This window comes from Apis cerana, linkage group LG1 (genome assembly GCF_029169275.1).
Source record: "Apis cerana isolate GH-2021 linkage group LG1, AcerK_1.0, whole genome shotgun sequence".
Taxonomy (NCBI): domain Eukaryota; kingdom Metazoa; phylum Arthropoda; class Insecta; order Hymenoptera; family Apidae; genus Apis; species Apis cerana.
The window spans coordinates 19791357-19815041 of record NC_083852.1 but is presented as its reverse complement, the minus strand read 5'-3'; the positions used below and the strand labels follow the sequence as shown (position 1 = coordinate 19815041).

The 23685-nt window shown below is 34.0% G+C and overlaps 5 protein-coding genes across 11 annotated transcripts in view; 2 read left to right on the top strand and 3 right to left on the bottom strand.

Annotated features, from left to right (window-relative positions):
• Positions 1-13612, top strand: part of LOC107992936 (sodium/potassium/calcium exchanger Nckx30C) — a 55628-nt gene extending 42016 nt beyond the window's left edge. For all 7 annotated transcript variants that reach the window (XM_062087443.1, XM_062087442.1, XM_062087441.1 and 4 more), the window contains one exon: positions 1892-13612. In XM_062087443.1, coding sequence (XP_061943427.1) covers positions 1892-2132 — 241 coding nt within the window. In that variant the 3' untranslated portion in view covers positions 2133-13612. The remainder of the gene's footprint in view (positions 1-1891) is intronic.
• A 105-nt stretch (positions 13613-13717) lies between these two features.
• On the bottom strand, positions 13718-15768 carry LOC107992948 (DNA methyltransferase 1-associated protein 1). Its single transcript, XM_017049077.3, has 6 exons — positions 15615-15768; positions 14895-15482; positions 14503-14833; positions 14264-14405; positions 14032-14186; positions 13718-13965 (listed from the first exon to the last, which is right to left on the bottom strand). Coding segments are annotated over exons 1-6 (1323 nt in total). The 5' UTR covers positions 15617-15768; the 3' UTR covers positions 13718-13860.
• Positions 15769-15954: 186 nt separating this feature from the next.
• On the bottom strand, positions 15955-18256 carry LOC107992945 (TM2 domain-containing protein almondex). Its single transcript, XM_017049072.3, has 5 exons — positions 17089-18256; positions 16955-17022; positions 16725-16868; positions 16386-16651; positions 15955-16318 (listed from the first exon to the last, which is right to left on the bottom strand). Exons 1-5 carry the CDS (start codon positions 17177-17179, stop codon positions 16183-16185), a joined length of 705 nt encoding a protein of 234 aa, XP_016904561.1. The 5' UTR covers positions 17180-18256; the 3' UTR covers positions 15955-16182.
• Positions 18245-21792, top strand: LOC107992943 (uncharacterized). The gene is made up of 10 exons (XM_017049068.3): positions 18245-18251; positions 18444-19319; positions 19396-19647; positions 19712-19988; positions 20071-20348; positions 20441-20584; positions 20665-20908; positions 20963-21105; positions 21187-21322; positions 21406-21792. The coding sequence occupies exons 2-10, from the start codon at positions 18474-18476 to the stop codon at positions 21585-21587; spliced, it is 2502 nt and encodes an 833-aa protein (XP_016904557.1). The 5' UTR covers positions 18245-18251; positions 18444-18473; the 3' UTR covers positions 21588-21792.
• A 175-nt stretch (positions 21793-21967) lies between these two features.
• LOC107992944 (eukaryotic translation initiation factor 6) lies at positions 21968-23678 on the bottom strand. Its single transcript, XM_017049071.3, has 6 exons — positions 23406-23678; positions 23141-23226; positions 22889-23064; positions 22637-22813; positions 22380-22561; positions 21968-22310 (listed from the first exon to the last, which is right to left on the bottom strand). The coding sequence occupies exons 1-6, from the start codon at positions 23510-23512 to the stop codon at positions 22301-22303; spliced, it is 738 nt and encodes a 245-aa protein (XP_016904560.1). The 5' UTR covers positions 23513-23678; the 3' UTR covers positions 21968-22300.
• Positions 23679-23685: the final 7 nt, after the last annotated feature.

The following is a 23685-nucleotide window of genomic DNA, read 5'->3' as shown; positions in this document are numbered from 1 at the left end:
ATTATTATTACATCGTTGGCGCGTGAAATAGTAGAAATGCTATGCCAGACGCGACTCATCGTCGTTCGACGATCACACCTCGTCCACACATCCCTCGCCCCCTCTTTTTTTTTTTTTCGTTCGATGGAAGAATAGACTTCTTTGCTGGCAAATATTCTCTCTCGATTACCACGATATTTTCTCGGGAGAGGGGAAGAGAAAGCAGAGGGAAAAGAAATAAAAAGCTAATGCTCGGTTAACTACGATGATATACTGCGGAAGAGATTGTGCGAATCAAATCGTTGGGAGTAATCGAGTTCAATTAATTTAATCGTCTTATATCTTTAAATACGCCGCGATAAATTTCATCTCCGAAAATAGAAGATATTCTTCTCGAAAGTGCGACGATAGATAAGGATCTAAAGGGGAGGAGAAGTATCCTCAACATATTTCTGACCCAAAATTTGAATCGATGCGAGGGATAATGGTCTGAGGCGACAATAACGTCGTCAGAAGAGATTATGCGGTGAGAAGATACGCCAACAATAAACGCAAACAGAGTTTGGTGGCAGAATTTTTCCCTGACGTGAACCAAATAACCAGTCTCGCACACACACACCGTCCCCTCCCTTTTTCCAATCCCCTCGAGCGGTTCTGGTATTCACAGATGGGGGAGGGGCAGCGCGTATGCGCGCGGGCAGACGCGACAGTTTATACGACTCGAATCGAGATCAATTCGCCGCCGCGATTTCGCCGAAACGTGGACTCTTGAACGCGTACACACCCACGTTCACGCTCTGTTCGACGCACACGCTGCGTGCACACGCACGATTTCCCGGCCAAGATGTGTTCGGGGTTGGAGTCGATCGAAGATCGATTCGGTCGCACGCATTCGGCCGTTGCAGAGATGCCAGCTGGCACGTTGCCCGAGAAGAGAGAGAAAAGGTGGGGGGAGAACGTTTGTGCACCGCGTATTCGGGCGTATCTGCCACTCTCGGGATGAAAAGGCGCGCACATATCGGGAAAGGCGCGATCGTGGCTCGAAGATTACGAATTAGAGGCGGGAGTTGGTGGAGGCGGTGAAAATAATGGTCGACGATCCGACGCAAAGCGACGATCGAATAAGATTTATCGCCAATTCTTGCCGCGTTCCAGTTTTTCCTTTAATATTCCGTGTGCTCGCGGTTGGATAAGGGATAGAGGGGAGAGGGGTCGCGAATAAACTGACAACCGACAGGATATATAAAGAAAAGTCGACATCGCGTTGAATCCTTTGGTCGCGAATGACGTATGCGCGGAGTGTTTCGAAATCTTCTTTTTTTTTTTTTTTTTTTCCGAGCGAAAAGTTTCAATTCGCTGCAACGTCAAGTGGAAGGAGGTCACGGGCCACTTGATCGTAAACAGTTCTCTCTGCGAAATGTACGTATAAAAGTAGTAAATCGAAGGAAATGCGTAATCGTCGAATCGAGATACTTTTTTATGAAGAGAAATAATCGAACGTTTTTTTCTTGATAAAACGAAATGGAATTAACAGATACAATAGAACTCCGTTTGTGCGAACTTCTTGAACGGGGCGACAAGCGTATAAGAAGAATGTCGTAGGATAGGATAGGATTCCATCTAATTCCTTTCCTCCATCGATTATGATTTTTTTCGTTCGATAAGAGTTTCATAGCCATTCGTATGAGAAGATTTTCCTTTTCTCTAAAAACGCTTCAAACGAAAGGTATTTTACGAATAATTTTGTAACCAGAATCGCTTATCGTTTATCGTTACGAACGAATTAATCCTTTGTTTAATTTTATAGACAGATACATAAGAAGTCGATCAAGCATGAAAATTTCGTTGGTATAAACGGAGTTGGACCGTGATGAAATTCGGCTCGATTTTCGGTTGTATTTCTGCTCCCCAGGCTTCCGGTACCGTGGCTGCTGTACGGCTTGATCTACGGAAGACCCGTGGAAGTGAACTCGGTGGGGATGGTGTGCAGCATAGCGATCCTATTCTGCATGCTGCTGTTCGTCATCTTGAGCATCGCCTGTTTCAAGTGGCGGATGAACAAGGGCCTCGGGTTCACCATGTTCCTCCTCTACTTCGTCTTCGTCGCCGTCTCGCTGATGTTCGAGTACGAGTTCCTGGTCTGCCCGGTCTAGGAACGAGGAGGAACATCCGAGCAAGGTAGAGGTCCAACGAGGACGGTAGATGGACGCACATTTACGGGTCTCGTCATCGTCATTATCATCGTCGTCGGCGGCGAGTGGTCCACGGCCGATGAGAGAAATCTTCCTCGAGCGCCGCATCGATCGAAAAGAGGAAAGAGAAAGACACGATAACAGCCTTCCCGAAATAATTATCGAAAACAGTGTTGATGCACCACATCCCCCTTCCCTCGTTCCCTGAGAATCTCGTTACCCTCCCAAAACGGTTAACACGTTACTCCAGGTTTACGAAGCGTTTTTGTTCTAGTCGAGATACGTGTACATATTGTATAAACCTTGAAATACCTGAAACAAAATACTCGTCTCGTTAAGAATTCCAGCGACCTCCTGTTCGATGGAACAGTCGTTGCTGAAACGCAGCGAGCGTGTCTCTCGATCGTGCCAACGATTGCGCGAAGTAATATCGATATAATTTATATAATATCATAGAGAGAGAGAGAGAGAGAGAGAGAGAGAGAGAGAGAGAGAGAGACAGTTGCACCATTTTATTCCTCCTTTTAATCTTTTCTTATTCCTTCTTCTTCTTCTATTACTATTACTACTGTTACTATTACTACTACTTACTACTACTACTATTACTACTACTATTACTACTATTTACTACTACTACAACTATTACTACTATTAACTAGTATTATTACTACTCTTTCTCTTCTTTCTTATTCTTCTTCCTGTATTTCTACTCGTACGAAAACTACCATCGTTTCTCTTACGATCTCGACTTATCCTAGATGTAGAATCTCTATTCAGACAATTCGCTCGTCGACGCCACTCGTTAGGTTCCCGCGTACGCTCGAAGCTTGACGCGCCGATATCTCGAAACACTCTCTCCTTTTCCTCCTCGTTTCCAACGCGACTTTTCTCGAGAATCGTCGAATTCGCGACCAGGTTTACACCTACGTCCATCTAATCAACAAGGAAGAGATATTTTTCGTAGACATGCTTCGATTCGTGACTTTCCAAGTGGCGTTAGTCGAACTGCCAAATCGTTCCACAAGGAAACAATGAATTTGCTATCGTGTAAAATAATATAAATAAATAAATATATATATATATAGTTCTCGATCGCGATTTACGATCGTTTGGCACGATTCCATTGCTGGCGGGGTAAACGATTCCCTCGTTGGGCAATGGACGGGCTGACCGCTCGCTGATTTCTCTCTCTAAAAAGCAACATTCTCTTTTCGCCTATAATCGTAGAATATAGCCAATCTACTGTGTCGTGTTCGCAAAATCTACACGGATGCGATTTCTGACGGTCGACGCTTCGTTTTCGTTTTCGGGAAAATGTGCGAGGCCAATCAGGATCATCCTCCTTCTTCCACGCTTTTTCCAATTTTCGAACAAAGAAAAGAAGGAGAAAGATCGAAACGACGTCGTGAGATTAAATTAATTAATCAATAATTCAGGGACGAAACGACGAACGTTTCGATTTTGATCGGTAACGCGCGCGATACTTCGATACATACGTTGTTACGCCGTCTTTATTCGCGAAACATTGACATTATCCAAAGGAACAAAGAAAAAAAAACAGAAAAATAAACGAACTGCGGATCCACCGATCGAACATATCGAACGTGGTTTTTTTGGCCGCTTGGAAACGAATTCGTCGATTGCCAAAGGTACGCTCCATTCCTGCACGCCGAGAACGGAAGCGGCGAATCACGGAAACGACGGCGGTCGAATCGATCTTTTCAACGCGGATACGAAATTTCTTATCTCCCTTCTGATTGTATAAAAAAATAGAAGAACGCCTTTAAGAGCTTCCCGAGCGGGCTGTGGTAATTTCGAAAGGAACAACAACAGCCGAGAAGAACCGCCCTCGTTTCGACGAACGAGCGTTCGTTTTCCCGAGGATACGCGGCTCCGGTTCCGGGCGTGCCCGTTTTTAAACTTCGATTACTAACTGAAACTATCGAGCAAATATAATCTACGCAAGAGGAGAGATCGAACCTTCCTAAAATCTCATAGCGAAATTAAAAGGAAAGCTGTTGGAGGGAACGCGGTGCAGCCGGCTCGTTCGTTCTTCGAATCGAACACCCGCGACGCTTGCCTCTGCACCTTCTATTTGATGGTATTCACCAAAACGATCGACGAGAGAGTAACTGCACACCGTTCTTTCTAGCGTAGAAGAGGAACGCTAGCAACGATCGCGCGAGGAACGAGAGAATGAAGAGCGAGGAATACGAGAAGCCGAAGAGGACGAAAAGACTTTTTGATTACGTATATATATATATATGCGTGAGAGAAGGAAGTTTCGTGATCTCGAGAGCGATTCTCACTAAGCTATTTTTCACTAACAACAATTCTTTCGAGTTTTCGACGCCACGCTACGCCACGCTATGGTGATATCGTTAGACGATGTTAAATAATTATATTATTATATATCGTTGTTACATGTACACGCGAGCGGAGAAACAGAGGAGTACGAGAGAGCGAGCGAGAGATGGAGCGAGAAAGAGAGAGATGTGTACAGATGATAATAAGCGCGAATAATAAGTGTGTGAATGGAATATGAAAGAGTGAAAGGGGGGAGGGAGGGAGGGTGAATGTGGCAGAGAGATAAAAGCGAAGAAGAAGAGAAAAACTTTTTAATTCGTGTTAACAGATTCTGTATTATACAAAAATGTTTCAAAGTATCGTTTTGACCGCGTAGATTGTAACAAATAGTTATAACGTGATACCGACTAAGTTAGGAATATCGAAAAAAAAAACATAAAAAATAAAAAATAAAAAAAATAAAAAGAAAAAAAAGCGGAGAAGAAATGTGAATAATAATCGCAGCGTGATTGCTGCGCGACGAGACGATTAGAAAGAGCGACGTATGTATCCGGAACCGCCTGAACGCCTAACAGCGGCCTAGCTTTTTACTAAAGAAGAAAAAACGGGAAAACGTAAAAAAAAAAAAAAAAAAAAAAAGAAATACTCGCACGACGCAAAAAAGCTGACGCAAAGAATCAAATCGTAACGAGGAGAGACCAGAAATTCACTTGGGATGAAACTGAGAAGAAACGAAGAAGAGGAACAAAGAAACAAGAAAGAAAGAATAGAAGAAAACAAGATACAGGGAACTCAACCGATTCGATAACGAAATTAAACGAGAAATTTCACTCTTCGCGCATACTTCAAACGTTGTCACACTTTTGTATACTCTCGACTCTAAAAAACTAAAAAAGGGAAGGGAATCGTGGAACGGTTCTCGATCAGTTTCGAGAAAAACGAAACATCGTGTTTGCGTCCCCGTTCTCTCTGCGAGTCATCCTTGTTCTTAAACTCTTTAGCCGCTGCTAACACACGTCTTACCTATCGTTCTCGCTCTTCTTGCCACAGGACACTCGCGAAGAAAACGTCCGAGTGTTGTTTCGGACCCTCGCGTTTCACCGTCTTCACCGTCTCTAGCATCGAATTAATCTTACGCTTCTAACACTATTACGGTAATTCCACGTTGATCCGTGGTGGCGATCGGCCGTGGTAATCGAGTCTCTCGACTCTTGTCTTATCGCGGAAGAAGAGGAAGAAGAGCGAAGATCATCGCCGATCGTCGCGTCTAATTGTCAGCCGTTCGCCTTATCGTCTACCGATACTACCGATACTTCAACGAGGAAAGAAACAGGCCAGACGTGGTTTCGGATTGATTCGTGAAAGTAAAACCGAGATTCGCGAGAGGAATGAAAAGCGTGTATAAACGAGAGAGAGAGAGAGAGAGGGAGAGAGAGAGACGGAAAGGACAATGGAAGAGTGAATGCAGCGGCTTCTCACGAGACGATTTGACACGAATGAGCGAGCAACGTTAAAGCGCGTAGATTATTATAAACGAACGAAAGCAGGAGAGGAAATCTTTAGCGCGAAGTAGCTGATAGAACGTAGCGTTTCTTAATAGTTTCGTAAACGATTATGAGAAGCAAGTAGCGAAAGATGCACAATACGATCTTCCCGAAGTACCGATCACTGATCAACAAAACGATTAAAAGAAACAAAAAGATTAAAAAAAAAAAGAAAGAGGAGAACAAGAGATACACAGGTGGAGACAAGTGACGGAAGTAAAAAAAAGAAATAAAAAAACGGCGGCGCCTCTTTTTTGCAATTTAGCATTTTTAGTACCACGCCGAGGAAGAGAGAGAGAGAGAGAGAGAGAGAGTGCTTGCGCGAGAGAGAATGAGAGAAAGAAAGAGAGAAAGAGAGAGAAAGAAATTCCGTGTAGCTTCAATTATTATAAACGTTTTCAATCAAACATTTGTTATCGTAGAGTGTACTGATATCGTAACGATCGATTATTAATTCATACGTCGAAACATAGAAAAAAATCGCGCGCTACCAACAGGTTCAACGCCAAGAGACGACGTTTGGTCATCACAGAAGCGAATTGACCTGCGTTCAGTACGGGTGTGGCCGAGGCCGCGAACAAAATAAGGCAATTCCTCGAGCTTTCGACCTTTCTCTCGAACCAATTCCTCTTGCACTCGATCATCTATACGAAGAAAGGAGTATTCGACGAGAAAATTGTCCGTCGTCGAGACGAAACGAAAGTTCCTGAATTCAAGAGGTAAGAGAATTTAATCGCGAATCGTCGGATAACAAAAAAAAAAAGTATTTTTCTCGAAGAAAATTTTTCGTTTCGAAATCGAAATCGTGCATCGCAATCGTGGTATAGTTGAAGAGGAGATATTGTTGCGAGAAAAGAAGGGTAAACGATAAACGAGGGAGAGTTCGTTAAGGTTATTCTCGTTGAAACGAAAACGGATGAACGAGAAATCGCGTGATAAGGCGAAGGTCGGGAGAAATGCTCGAAGCTCGTGGTATTATCACGCTCGTAATTTGTACTTTATAATACTTTAGGATAAACATCGTTGAGGGTTGAAAGGGGACATCGAGTTTCAATTCTAATCTCTGAACTTTCGACGCGCGTCTCGCGACGAGACGTAACGGGACACACGTCGTTGCGGCCGATTCTATATATATTTAACGGCTCGAAATTCATTTTTATATATTAAAAAGAAAAAGAAAAATAATGAAAAAAAAATATATATATATATACGCGTATGTAAGAACGATCGTTCAAGTCGAATCTTACGTTGTCGAAAATGTCGGTACGCGTATGGTACCAATGCCAGTATCGACAGACTATCGTTTGTAGGGAATTACGGTTCAAAATTTCTTATTTTTCTTTCGCCGTTCGAAACGCGTTTATATCTAAGCTGGTGGAAAGGTTCTTTTCGTTCGAGCGATGAAAACAGGAAACCGAGGAAGGATCTTATCGAAATATATTTTACGACCCAGTTCGTTTCAACACGATCGTCATCACGGTTGCCCTAATTTTTCTTCCCCTTTTCGTTCTTTTTTCGTCTTTTTTATCATTTTACTTTAAACACGTCAACGAAAATTCATTTTTCGTTAGTTATTCTTTCACGCGATGACTCGAATCATAGGATCATAAGATGCTTGTCCATTCGGATCAAAATAATCGTAAAATTTTGTATATGATTTTTTCAATTATCATTCTTGGAATATCCGCGAATGAAATGAAATGAACGAGAGAATCTTATTTTGCCAAATAATCGAATTGATGGAATAGAACGAATTCACGCGTGATACGTCAAGTAGTTTTGGACTCGGATGGGTCACGAGGAAAATATGATTCCGTGATACGAGTCAAAGAAATATGAAACTTGTTTGTTTCTCTTCTGATACGACAAGATAAATGTTTATTCTCCCTGTATGTCACACGATCGTGTTGATAACATCGTTTTTTCAATATCATTCGTTCAATAACGTTAATTGTGGTTGTTATTATATGTCTAGAAAAAGAGAAAGAAAAAAACATCAGGAAAAATGAGAAAGAGAGAAAGAGGAGGATAAAAAACGACAGCACGAATCAGTGTATGAGAGAGCGAGAAAGATTGAGAGTTTGAGTGTATGTACATACAAGTATGAATGAGTGAGAGTGCTAGAAAATGGGGGAAAAGGGGATGGAGAAAACAGAAGAGAGAAAAGAAATTTCGCTTATTAAAGGCTTAACGATCCAAAAAAAAAAAAAAAAATTATTCTCTTGGCAATGACAAGGCGTGAACGCACATATCAAAGAGAAGGAGATGTTGACGATTTAATAAAAAAAATATAACTAAAATATATACATTAGCGGTTATTATTAGAGATTTAAATTATAAGATACTTAGGGAAAATTATAAAAAAAAAAAAAACAAAAGAATAAAAACGTTACAAAGTTTCTATATATATATATATATATGAGTATATATATATTCTATATATATATATATATATATATATATATACACATACGATTAAAGAATTATATTAAATACGTATTATATGTATGTATATATACATATATAATACATATATATTATATATCGTTTTCGGATGATAAATAAACGATTCAATCGCGTGCAGATCGATTATTGGACACGCACTAATGGTCGCATGCGTGCACACACCCACACACGCACATCGCACTATGTATACTATAAGAGACGTGTGTGTGCGCGTGCGAAGGTTGCACGCGTGAAAGATGGCAGGCAATTATCGATCTTCGACGTGTATATCACGTCTTTTGTGATTAGTTGCACGCAACAACAGACAGGTGTTTCTCTTGCAACGTGCGCGCACGCGTGTACAGATATGTATATATATATATGTATATGTATATATATATATATATATATATATACACACAGATATGTGTACATGTCATCTCGTTTGTTCCAGTTCTTTTTCGCGTATGTATATATATATATATATATATGTATATATATGTGTACATATATACATACATATACATTATATTTTATGATTGTCATTGTTAAATTCGTCGCATGACATAGGGTTTTACCCCCGTCCATCGCCGCAGTAGTAGACGTATTGGATACGACATAATTGAAAAATCCGGATTTTACGAGATAAACGAAAAGACGAATGAACCTAGGTTATCGCAGAAATTTAGATAAACAAAAAAGAAAAAAAAGAATGGATAAAATATTATAAATAATTATACTATTATACATACATTATCTACATATACAAGCGCATATAAATATGTAAAGGTCTAACGTTGTATACGTCGGGATAAGAGAGTCTGAGGAAATAGAATGAATTTATAACGGCAACGCTTTCTTTCGCTCGTACGTACGAATATATGACATTGTCGCTCTTCTATTTAACCCTTTCTCTGCCCTCGAATATTCGTTCCACGCGCCTGATATATATATACATATATACATATATATTTCCGCGCTCTAATCCTTTTCGATACAGCTTTTACATTTTAAAATGATGTAAAATGGTGATCACTTTCTCGTTATAACGGGAGTTCGATAATCGAATAATCGTGAAATGTATCGCGATTCTTTGCGCTTAAAGATCTCAAGTTGATCGGTGATCAACAATCTCATTATTTCTTTGTTATACGTTGCACAGAGAACGTAGTATTTTTATGAAATTCCCACTAGATTATCTGTGAAATTATTTCAAAGTTAAATTGTTAAATTATTGTTCAAGAAAAAATTATTGTTGTATATCGACGTTTATTTATTACTAGAGAGAAGAAGGAAATTTTGTTTTAAAAGAAAAGCGTGGAGTTGGAGAACGATGACAGTATTAGGGTTAAATTGGAACGTACAAAGATCGATTCTGTTTCTCACGGATATTTAAGATACATGCGATTAGACGAAATCAGCCTAGTACGTATATACATACATATACATATATATTATACACACTCCCACACATACACTCGAGTACACAAACAAAAAAGACAAAAAATATATATATATATACATATGTATAAATATAAATATTATGAATTTTACTACGGATTGCAGTGTGCATATGCAATTTGATCGAGAAACAACGAGGTCTCGATAAGCGATTTGACGATTTTTGTGATACCTGTCAAATATGTAAACGGCAAATCGATCTTCTCGATAGACGACCACGCTTTTCGTTTGTCTCAGTCATGGTGTAATTTCGTACGGACGCCTGTACAAGCGTATTTTCAACGGAGACAAGACAAATGCTGCACCAACGACCATGTTATTTACACCTCACGCAGGATGATTTTCGGCTTATATCTAGAGAAATCGCTGATCGCGTGCGAGTTGAGCGTTAACGATTAAATGCAAGATAAAAAAAAAGAAAAAAATGAATACAATGAAATCTCGAAAAAAAGAAAAAAAAAAAGAAAAAAAAGAAAAAGAAAAAAAGAAAGAATTCATAAATAAAAATATAACCGGATGATGTTAAAGTATAAATGTCGCGTTGGAATCAAATCGTTGGCGAACGAGCGTCCAGGATTGACACACAAATCGATTGCATCGCCCTCTTTTCTCTTGTCTTGTAAGAAGATACTTCGTGAATTACTTTTATGGAAATACGAAAATTCTGAAGAATTCGAATTCGCGAAAAAGATCAACCACCCCATTATTATTTGTTGAATTTTAATTTTAAAAAAACTGTGTCGTTCGTTACATACTCGTTCAAAAGTTAGTGATCGAATATCGAATATCAATCGGACGCTTGACGTTCGTTCGATGTAACAGTTCCATCGCGACCGATACCGCGTGCAATAAAACAAAATATGTAAACGATATTAATATCATTATATACAACATTTTTACGGCATATACGAATACGATGTAGAGAAAAGCAGGTGAAACAAGTTTAGGATAATATTACTTGTTGTTGTCTACCATAGCGTTGTAGTTATATACAATACAGGTAGAAAATTATAGGCAAGCCGAAGCGAATGTGTGAAAGAATGAATGCGAGAGTGTAACGAAAGTGAGAGAGAAGGAGAGAGAGACAAAATGCATGTGAGCAAAAATGAAAGAGAGAGAGAGAAAGAGAGATGCGAATGAGTTGAGAAAGAGAGAGAAGAAAATTTGATGCAATTGACGAGCGTACATGTTATTCTTACATAATACAACTATATATATTCACATATATATGTATTGTACATATATCTATGTGTGTGTGTATATATATATATATGTATGTGTATATATATATATATACACATACATACGAGGAAGCTAGTTATGCTATAACAACAACCAACAAAAAAAAATCAATGATTAATATTATATACAGAAATCTATACATACAAACTTTAAAGAACGTGTGCCTATGTGCGCACGTGCGTACGCGCGCGTACGTGCGGACACTCGACAACCCCAAATCCACCCGATTCTTACTTCCTACTCGATCAACCATTCTGCAGTCTCTCTCTTCTTTCTCAATTCTAACATCCATCCATCCCTTCTCTCTGTCCCCTTTCACTCCCATCCATCCATCCATCCATCCATCCATCCATCCATCCATCCTTTTCTCAACCTCTGACCGTTCCATCCTCATCCTATAGCTCTTTTTCTCTCTTTCTATCTCTCTGTCTCTCCCTCCATTCTATTTCACACGCACTTGCGCACATATCCATGACGCATTATCGTAGCCGTGTTGTGTAGGGAATGTCTTTAATGAATAAGATACGATTTCTCATGTTACATGTTATAAGAAACAAAAAAAAAAAAGAAGCAGCAAAAGTAATTCAAAAAAAAAAAAATAATAATAATAATAAAATAATAACGAGACAAATCTCTTCTCCGGTCAGTTGCAGGATCGCTCGAACGTTGTCGAATCAATAACCCTGTGGACGGTTTCGCGTTGTATAAAAAAGGAAAGAATAATAAAGTAAAATAAAACAAAATATCAAGCGCAGAAAGAAAAAGAAATACAATAAGGAAAAGAGGAAACAAAATAAAGAAAGACGACTTGAAAGAAAAGGCGAAGGGAACTTTCGTTGTACACATACACTCTGTACATTACAAGTTGTTCGTATTCATTATTATTGTTATTATTATTATCGCTACGATTATTATAATTATTACTATTATTGCTACAGATATGTGTATATATGTATACATGTATATGCAGTGTGTATATACATATAGACACGTATTACGCGTTTTACACGTGTTTTGCCAGCCGCGGTGTTCCTTTATTCGTGGCTCAACTTTTTTCTCTCTTTCCACCCAACCCGTTTGCTGTGCCAGAACCAAAGATCGTGCTTGTCTCGTCATGAAAAAATGTGCGAGTCGATTAATAAACCAGTCGAAATATTACAAAAATAAAAAAATATTATTGAAAAATGCGATAAAAATAGGTTGACGCGTTCAATCGTTTATCATCCCTCGCTTCTATTGTCTCACCTGAGAATTAAAGATTTTTCTTTGAAAAAGAATTATAAGGGATTAAAATATTGTTGTTTCATTTTATGTTTAAACGTTTTTAGAACGATCTTCAAAATATTCAATATTCTATTATAGTATTCGTTTGAGGCACCAACCTATAAAAGTATGCATTTCTCCAGAGAAATGCTATCGCGCAAAGATGCATGTATCTTTAGAATTTCTTTGAAAGCTTTAAAGTTGCTTGTTCCATTGCTACGATTATGTCATTTTCCTTGTCAATTGAACAAAATTTAACACTTCGTATTTTGATCTTTTTAAAATTCATTTCACTTTGTTTCTCACGTACAAATTGGACGATGAAAAATTGATGAACGTATTCTTTTATTTCGCTTTCCAATTGGTCGAGTCAAATTGTTGAAAAAAAAATTACTTTTCAAAAATAAATCAAGAATATTGGAAAAAATTAAATTGAGTACGCAATTTCGATCAACCCGCTTGAGTATTAGTTTAAATAGTTTGAATATCGAAAAAAGAATAATATTCTATAATATAATACATATTATATTGTTTAAAAAATAAATGACATATTATCAGGATGACCGCGATCGAAGCGTCAGCTCATGAATTGAAAAAGAGAAAAAAGAGAGAGAGAGAGAGAGAGAGAGAGAGAGAGAGAGAGAGAGAGAGAGAGAGAGAGACGAGAGGATGCACGATTCGCGAACAATGGATCGGATATGCGGGTCAACGATGCCAGCCAACGTTGTGCCCAATTTTTCCTTATACTTAACTTTGACCGAGAGAGTCCTCACGGCACGGCGTAGATGGAAAAGTCGGGCGGTGGGTTATCGATCATTAAGAACCAGATATATATGCATTATTCCGTACCAAGTACGGCTAGAGCTATCGAGTAATTTAATATAGAATTAAAACAGTCAACTGTATCGCGATTAACGCGCGCGCGCGCGCGCGGAGCACGAACGAAGAAAGGCCTGCATCGACTATCTTTCCTCCACACTTTTAACCTGATTTCCCGTTCCTTCCGAAAAAAAATCCAATTCCCGTTATTCTAATATTCCTGCCTCCCTCTAACCCTCAACAAAAACAAAACAACATATTGTAATCTATTGTAGATTGTTGTAGATAAATTATACGGTTTGACCGTACATTGTTACTTTTTGTCGACAATATAAAATACACAGATATATAAGTAATTAACGCCTCGTTCCAGTTATTTTATTATTGTTTGTTATCTGTACACCTTATAATGATATAATGAAATTATGGGAAAGGAAAAAAAATTTCTATTCAATGATTTCAACATTTTGTTAAATTATTTTTAATTCTTATCTAATAAAAAATAAAAAAATTATACAGGAGAATGAAATAAACGTACTCGGTGATCCGCAATATCGCATTTCGATATAAGAAATTATTTACAATTTTTGGCAATTTGTTTAAAAAAATTAGTGGGTAATAGATGGCATACTGGGTGAACCCACCACATCTATTATGTCTGCTTTAACTTCAGGCTCTGTTTTTGGTAATAAGGCAGGTGGTATCGTTAATGTCTGAAAATTTGATTACATTTATATTATTTCTCAGAAAAATTGAAATTTATCATTTAAATAATGTACCTTTCCAGGTGCTAAAGCTTCATATTGATGCCTCAAGGATTGCAATTCATAATCGCATGTCGATAATGCACTTCGAAGTTCATAGTGCAAAACGATATCACTTCTTAATTCATTAAATTGTTGACATATTTGCTCAGTAGGTGGTGGATTTAATTCTTTAAGAAAATCGTATATATAAAATCAAATCAAGAAAAATAAAATAAAAAATAAACTATATATTTGACGATTATACCTATTCGAAGTTCATTGAGCATTTGTTCAATACCCTTCATTTTTTTTTGACCCAAACTACTCGGCAACTTTATTCGTTGAGAACGAAGAGAAACACCGCTATTTTTAAAATCTGGAAATTTAATTCCAGCTGATTCCACTGTCTAAAAATTTTAATTTATATTAATACATTTTTGCAAAATTATATAATTCACTTTAATATCTCTCAATATAGTATAAAAATATAATTATGATTATTACATGAGAGGTATCTGCTTTGTTTGGTCTATTTCGAGCAGAAGCTCCAGTTTTCTTTGCTGGTTTTCTTTCATTCTTTCTTGGATCAGCTTGATGATCAGCAGCTGTTATTAATTTTTGCAAATCTTGAGTTTTTCTATCTCTCTCCTTCTTTCTTTGTTCAATTTTTCTTAATTCAGTTAATAACATTTGCTCTTCTTCTACCTGTTCCGGTGTTCTTTCAAATAATTTTTTTAATTGCTCTTTCCTGCGTTTTTCGTGTTCAGCATCAAATATATAAACTTTATCAGTGTGAGATTTTGCTTTTGTCAAAGCTGCACAAACTTGGTAATATCTAAACAATAAAATATACAAATATACAAATAGAAATTGAAGAGTTTGAAATAATTATCTACCTTTCTTTTAAATCTTCTACAGATCTTGCAGGAAATTTTGTGCAATCCCATCTATCTTTGATTATGATAAACCTTAGATCGAACCTCCTACACAAATCAAACAAATGATCGGTTTCTGCTCTCGTCCAACCATTTGTAACTAAATGCTGAACATATTCTGCATTGGTATATGTTGGAATAGGAACCTTTTTATTAAACTTAGCAAAAGGATATTCTTTTCCAGCATCTGCAACTCGTCTCCAATGGTGAAAAACAGCACCATCTGTCCTAGCCGGATTAGTGAATGGTGTCCATTTCCATGGTCTAACTTTTTTCATACCAAGTTTAGCTCTAACTTGTTTGTATCCTTTTGCAGTATCCGTTGGAAATAACGGTGGTACATCATTATTATCTTTACAGAGCAATGCAAAGACTTCACGATGCATGCCTTCTGGCCTCTTTGGTACTTTGTATTCATATTTTTTACGATTTTTTTTATCACTGCCTATAATTGATTCTTTTGTGAGCTCACTAGTAGTAGGTACCTCGATGTCTAATATATCTCGTACATCTGCCATGCTTTCGAGTTTTGATAAACTTTTGTCCTTCCTGTAATTAGACATTTTATTTTAAGGTTAACACGAAACATTCGATAAATATATTGCTATATAGTGAATTTATGAGATGCAAAATTTATAATGATATATAAAAAATAAAATAGTTTCTTTATTACATACGTACATTGTTAAATATTTATCCTTTTGTCGTTCACACAATCAAATTTAATCAAAACTCTATTTACTTTCACAGTTTATAAGACACACACTAACTCAGTAACGTCGTAAAATTTTTATGAATAATTCCGCTAGAGGGGAGTTGAGTAAATAAATTCTCATTTTTAATCAATCAATTACAAAAATAAATGAAATTAAAAATTGTATATTAATTATTAAACAATAGAAAATACAATAAAATTTATTGTGTAAATTAAATTAATTAAATATGAATAATTGAAAAATTATTTATAATTTGATGAAATATTGATGATTTAAATTAGGATAATTAGATAATAAAATTAAACATTATATAATAATAAAGATCTTATGATTATGAAAGTTTCTATTTAATGATTTATGTATGTACATATCACATTACAATTCAGTTCTTTGAAAAGTGATAAATAAAATTCTCATATTTTATTTAAATACTACTATTTGACTGAATAAGTAATATACATATATAAAACTAATGTTGAAATTATAAATTTTTCTCCTTTTTTTATATACAATATGATTGTTTTTAAATCTATTTAAATATATAATGATCCATCTGCTGGACCTAAATATCTCATAGAAATAAGCATTACATCAATTAATGTCCATACTCCAAGTCCTCCAAAACTAAACAATTTACCAATTCCTTCTTGCCAATGACCCAAATAGAATCTGTAATACATATTCAAAATATAGATTATTTTTATTCAACATTCAATTCACGAAATATATAACATACCGATCAGCTCCAAAGCCTCCTAATGTGATGCTTAAAATTAAAGCAGTAGACCAACGATATCCCACAGTCCAATTGCATAATAAATTTTTCATAAATTTACGTCTTCCTAGACATAATATATCACCATTTACTGTACAATTTGTTCTGTAATATTGTCGTGGAGAAGCAACAGAACTACAAGAATTTTTTTGATGGCATTCATGCTCCCAATGTTCTGTTTGATAACAGTAACGACATATATATTTCTTTTGAAAGGATTGCTCACCCTTGAAGTTTAACATATTAAATAATATAAAAATATATGACATGTGCAATAATATATAATATTGTATAACTTACAACACAATCAATATGTTCTAGAACAGAACAATTAGCAACATATACAGCTCCATATACACAATTAGGATCTAAATTACATTTTATACAATCTCCACTTAATTGTGAACAAGTAATACCACTTGGACATAATCTTGAAATTTCTTCCTATTAATATTATAATTATTTAATTTATAATTATTTAAACATATTTTTTCTTGAATAAAAACAATTTAATTTTTATATATTACTACCTTTGTACTACTATATGCTGGTGTAGAGTTTACATTAGCTTCTCTTTGAGCATATTTAATTGCAGTCTCTGTAATCAAAGTATTATTAGAAATATTTTATGTAAATATTTAATCGAACTTAATATATAATTTACCATAACCCATATGAGCCTGTTTGACAGTAGTCGAAAAAATCGCCAGAAGAATAAAAATCACATTTCTCGAATTAATTCGAACAATATTCATTATGAATACTATTTAATTAATTGAATTGATCACACGTACACAAAAATTCAATAATATTTTATTTATTTATGTATAGAATCATAACTGATTCATTCATTCAGCTCGTTTAAAATCTGAATACAGAATTTTTGTATATAAGAAAATTTTATTTCCTTTAGTTTTCTATAAAATAATCTTATAATATTTAAAATCTAAATAATTGTAAATAGAAAATGATTGAATTTGTTCTTGATCAAAACAAAACAATGTGATTCTAGAAACTAACGATCTTGAATTTTTTATATTCATTCCTTTGACGTTATCTAAATTTCTAGATAATGTATAGTAAATATATCTAATGTTTGGAAATCATAACATTGCAATTTTTTTATTGAATTTTTTTTATGAAACATATTATTAATTATATAATTTAGTCATAGTATTTAAATATCAATATATAAATTACATTGATTATACTATATATATTATAAATATATGATTTATTATAGCTAAGTGCACAAATAGCTATACGAATCTTTACGATTGGTTGATATTTTCCTTGAAGTGTAAGAATACATTATTTGTACACTATACTATGATGATTCCTAATTTAAAAGAAACTCTAGATAGTATTTCCTTTCAGACAAATAATAAATGTATAACGTAACGCGTATAATGATATTTTGTAAATGTTTGATTATCTTATTGTGAAAAAGAGCTAAGAGAATTTTTCTCAATGTCGTTTGTGTTTATATTAATAAAACTCAATGTAAATTACTATATACTATTATGAATGATTAAATAGGTTTGTTGAAAAAGAAACGTGTAAAAATATCAGACTTGTGTGTAACTACATTTGTTTCTACTAATCAGCTGACTTCCGGAACTTATATGAGAGAAAATGTTAGTGAGGCAGTGAGGCCTTTCATTCTTTTCACTTGACAGAACAGCATACTCGCAAGACAGCAATTTTTTTAATTGTTGATAATTTTATTAATCGAAGACTGACACATTTAGTTTTTTGTAATCTAAACTTACTTAGAAAGAAACTAATGTTAAACTCTGTATAATCGTGTTAAAAAATAATTCGAAGGTAAATACTACTTATATACTACTAACACATTTTTATCATACATATTTTTATATGACAGTTATAATACTTGTATGTAAAACATTTTTTCGATTATAATTAATAAAAAAAAGTAATTAAAAATTACATACTAATATAATATATTCATAATTAAAAGTAAAATAGTGAAATTATTTTACTTTGTTTTTTTAATAGGTAATTTGGTGCTATCATCTTAAAAATAATATGAATTCTGAAGAAGGTGCAAGTAACAGTCAAAATAAAAATGGTACAAGATTAGAAGAAAATTTAAAAAAAAATAGCAATAAATCAATTGAACAGTCAACTAAAATTATACAACTTGAAAGTAAATTAAATGGAGATCAAATAAAATTAAGTAATAAATTGAATGATAATGGTGCCAAGAATCATTTGTCTTCAAAGGCTTCAATTGCATTCGCTAATGGTACAAAATCTACAGAAGATACTACGTGTACCAGTTTTAATAATACTATGGACCAAGATACAAATCAAGACATATTAAATGCAAGTGTATCTCCCATGTTTTTAAATGCTAACAATATTAAATCTCAGACTGTAAACACTAATGTTACAAGTCAATTGAAGCATAAGACTGTAATGAGCACAAGTGCTTTGAATTTGCCTAAACCTCCTATGAATTTAAATTTATCTTCAAGTCAAAATAATATGCATATGAATCATACTTATGGTATATCAGGAACTTATAATTCTGGTACTACATCAAATGCTACTTTATATTTAAATAATTCAGCATCAGTTTCATCCACAATACAGTCAAATTTAACAACAATTAAACCAAATGAAGATATTGATATGAAAAATAATGTAGATTATATTTCTGGAATTGAAAAATGTCCACCAAAAGTGTCATGCAGTTCAGACTCTAGTCCTGAAGTAGACAGTGTCTGGGTATCAAGGTCCTATAGAACTAATAGCTTGTTAAATAATATAGGAGGTAGTATAGGTTCAACAAGTCAAGGAACATGTTGTTTTTTGAGACCTAATATTAATGGAAATAGGGAAATAGCAGGACCGAGTGGATTGCAAAAAGTAAGTTCTTTCATTATTTTATTGTAACATATTAACATAAAAAATTTAATTTTATTATTAACTCATATGATTTTAGAATACACAAAGAGAACAAAATGAGAGGAGAGATTCGAGTTCTGGAAATGAAGGTGACATGTCAGATGGAGAAGATTATTGTATTTATACATATAAGGGAAATGATGATGCAGTTCATTTGATTCAAAAGGAAGAAGTAAATCAAGGACAAGTGGAAGAACATGAAGAGGAAGAACAATGCCACAGTGGTAGATCAAGTCCAGAAATGGATTTTTTGGAAATGGACTTTGATCCTGGGCCTTCTTGTGAGCAGGTATTGAATTGTGATGATAAAATGTATTCACATATATTTATTATTTTAATATTTTAAAATATAGGATACAGGAGACAGTGATTTGGCCTCTATTAATGAAGATATACAGAATATAGCATTAGACAATGTAGATCCTGATCCAGTATTAAATGATTTAAGTAGTGGTAAAGTTGTGACTAAACAAGGAATTGCAACTACATCTCAGAACTCAAAGCAAACTGTACAAAATGTGAATAATGCAGAGATTCAGCAATGTTCCAGTAGTAATCCATATAGTTCTGAACCAAGTATAAAACCAAATTATCCTTCTCCATGGATGCCAAGTACTAGTAATGCAATTGGTATATCATTTTTGTTATTTTGGAATATATTGAAATAATAGATTATTCATTTAAAGTATTATATTGAATTGTTAATTTATAGGAAAATGGGAAACCAGTAAAATGTATCGTAATACAAGATGTCCTTTACGAGAATCATATGGATATCATAATACAAGCGGCGATCTTATTTCACCGGGTGACAATAGAGATTCAGATGCAGAATTATGGGTTGAATCTTCATCAGCTTCCATTCCAGAAAATTCGAATTTAAATTCTAGGAGAGTGAATCTCAGTTCGACTCTTTATCATCGTATGATGGCAAAGAAATTGATGCTCAATAAACAAGCTGCATTTAATCAGAGTGGTGACTCAAATCTAGTTAATATAGCTTATAATTTGATATATTGTTATATATTACATGTAGCTATGATAATTTATTTGTTAATATATATATACATATATATATATAGGAAAACGAATTATCTAACGATCGTTTAGACGGCCTTTTACCAATTGAGAAAGTTATGTTATGGAGTGAACAAGAAGCTACAGTAAAACAAGTAACTCAAATAGGAACATCTGCATGTGGTGCTACTGCTGCAATAAATGCTTTGGTATATATTTATTATTATTAAATATTTGTATTTAAATTAAATTTAAGATTATTTCAATTAATTTAAAATAATTTTCGTAGTTGGCTTTAAATGTCCCATTTTCATTAGAAACATTAGTAAAAGGTGTGAATACTAGACAAAGAGAACCAGGTACACCACTACCCCGATATTTATATAGTCGATCAGTGGCTGGATCGACACACGGAGATCTGGCTCGCGGCATAGCTTTATGTACCAATGGGTCAGTTATAACAAAATTTTTTGCATTTTATCCAGAAAGAAAAGTTTCATTGTCTCATTGGTTACATTATTGGATATCAAAAGGTATGTAATCAATAAAGTATGAATCAACAATATAGATATACCAGCGTATTTTAGGTGCTGCACCCATAGCAACGCTAAATTTACAACATTGTGGAGAAGGATGCGATATTCCAGATGCATGGCATCACCAAATGATATTTGGTGTTGGACAAGCAGGAATTTATCTAACTAATCCATTAGAGTGTTTACCTGAACAGGTTATTATTTAAATAAATTTTTATTATTTAAATAAATTAATTAATTACTTAAATATTATATAAATTTAATCAATTTTTTAGTATGTTTGGCATCAACTTGTAAGTCCTAGTATTTTATTAATACGAAGAGCGGATGTCTTAGCTCATTGGAATCCTAATACGGACTTAACACCACTCGCTGCTATGGATCAAAAGTGGCGAAAGCTCAATGTTTTTGGTATGTATATTATTTAAACAATTCGAAATTATTTATTCTATAAAAATATTTAATATTATTTTTGTATCGCTTATTATTATCAGGTCAAGTTGTAAATATGATACGCGAAGCAATGACCCAGAGACGCCAACTCAATAACTTATCTACTGGAGTAACTCACATTCGTATTCCTGCATCTTATCAAGCAGGTATTACATTAGTTATGTGTGCAGATTCTTCAGCTGCTTCCGAATTGTTACATACCGAACAATTACCATTACTCTAGTCTTGTTGATCAAAATTATTAAAATTCAGGCTGCCCCTTTTTATTTGTAATAAATTTAATTAGCAGGCTGATCCGCACAATGTTATTCACAATAGCTCATTTACTAAATAAGGTGGGGTCAGAATCGAAATAATTTACATTTTTAACACAAAAAAATGTTTGTATTCAAAGAGAATATTATTGATTAAAATATATTTCAATAGAATATTTCTGTTTTATGCAGTTATATTTTATAAATTCATACATTAAAAAAAATATCAACAAAATTAAAAATTTTTGTGATAAGATATTTTCTAATACACAGTATCAAGTATCAAGTGTTTTTGACATAAGATGTAATAAAGGTAAGTATTAATTTCTTTCTATATAATTAAATTAACATTTTATTATTGAATTTATTTATTTTTATTTTTTATTTATTTTTTTTTTTTTGAGAATTGAAAATTATATTACACTCAATTAATAATTATTTGAGTAGTCCATAGTAAAACTTAATAATTTTATAATAAACTTAATATATTTTATATAAATTTTACAGAATTTTGTCACAATTATTTTATATTGGAATTATACAGAAAATGTGCTTAATGAAATTAGTTTGAAAGCACAATATTATTATTCTTTTTGTGCAGTTGTATTGACATAAATATTGTATTTATGTACATACATAGCCTACTGTTAATCATTTTTACACTCTCTTAGAGAGGTTGACTTTAAGACATACTGAAATAAATAAAAAAGAAATTAGTTAAGTTACAATACATTTGAATGTTATAATCTAATGTACATTACCTTTCTATAAGTGATGCACGCATAGTTGATGTAATGGCAGCTGGTGCAGCTTCATTAAGTTTAAAAACACTTTCAATAACTGAAAGTTCTGTTGAAGTTGTATCCATACCACAAAAGGACACCCAATCATTTACAACCATTCCTGCAGCTATAACGTCACTGCCTCTATTTACTGTACCTGCCTACATATTTTATTTTGATAATATAATATAATAAATATTTAAATTTTTATTTTTTAAATATGAAAATTATCTTACAGCAAGTGGCACTTGTAACAAAGATGACAATTCATCTTGATCTTGTATGGATGTTTTTGGATGAACTAATCCACCTTGATTTGATAATACAGAATATGATCCTACTAAAACATTACTTGCCACAGTTTGTCTAAATACTTCTACATTCAATGTATCTGCTAAAATTTCTTCCGTTTCCTGTGGAATTATATCAATTATAAATATTGCAATAGGACAAGCTTAACATTTATTTTTAATGTATATAATACTTGCTCTATCAAGATCAGGATGTACTAAAGCCACATAATCGTTACAGGCAATAACATTACCCAAGGCAGATAATCTTTCTTCTACTCTTTGTACTTTAACCTTATCTGGCAGTGAATTTCGAATGTGCTGTAATTCTGTGTCTGTCGTCGTATTTGGAACCAACAATCCATTTTTATTTCCTGTTCAAATATATTTATTTATTTATTTATTTTATTTAAACGTAATTTTGAAAGTTAAAATTTTGATTTTGCTTACCAACGCATAATCGTCCAATTATACGACATCCTGCAACTGATGCGTGTATTACAGGTATAGTTTCAGCTAATTCTGCCTCAAACACACTGTAATTAACCAATAATTTATATTTTATAAATTATGAATATTTTATGTCAACACATGTCACATGTTATAAATTTAACAAGTCGTTTGAGAAAATTATTGCGCAATATAATGTAATTTTCTATAGTCTGTTATTGATGCGATTATAGATAAAGTGGTATCGATTTATACTTATCTTTACCTGTAAAAATTCTCAGAACCACCAATTGCTACGAGGCAATAAGAATTTGTCAACTTGGAGAAAACTCCGACTTCATTATTATTTTCGAATTGCACACGTACCGCCATAATTTTAACGATATAAATTTACATTAGCGTACTGAATTTAGAAATTGTTGCAGTATCTTTATCAATGTTTAAAATACACACGCTAACCTATATTTCAAGTACGTAATTTCTTCTAACCGCTAACACGAGGTTTATATCATGAATTATGAGATACTGATTCAGTACAGACATAG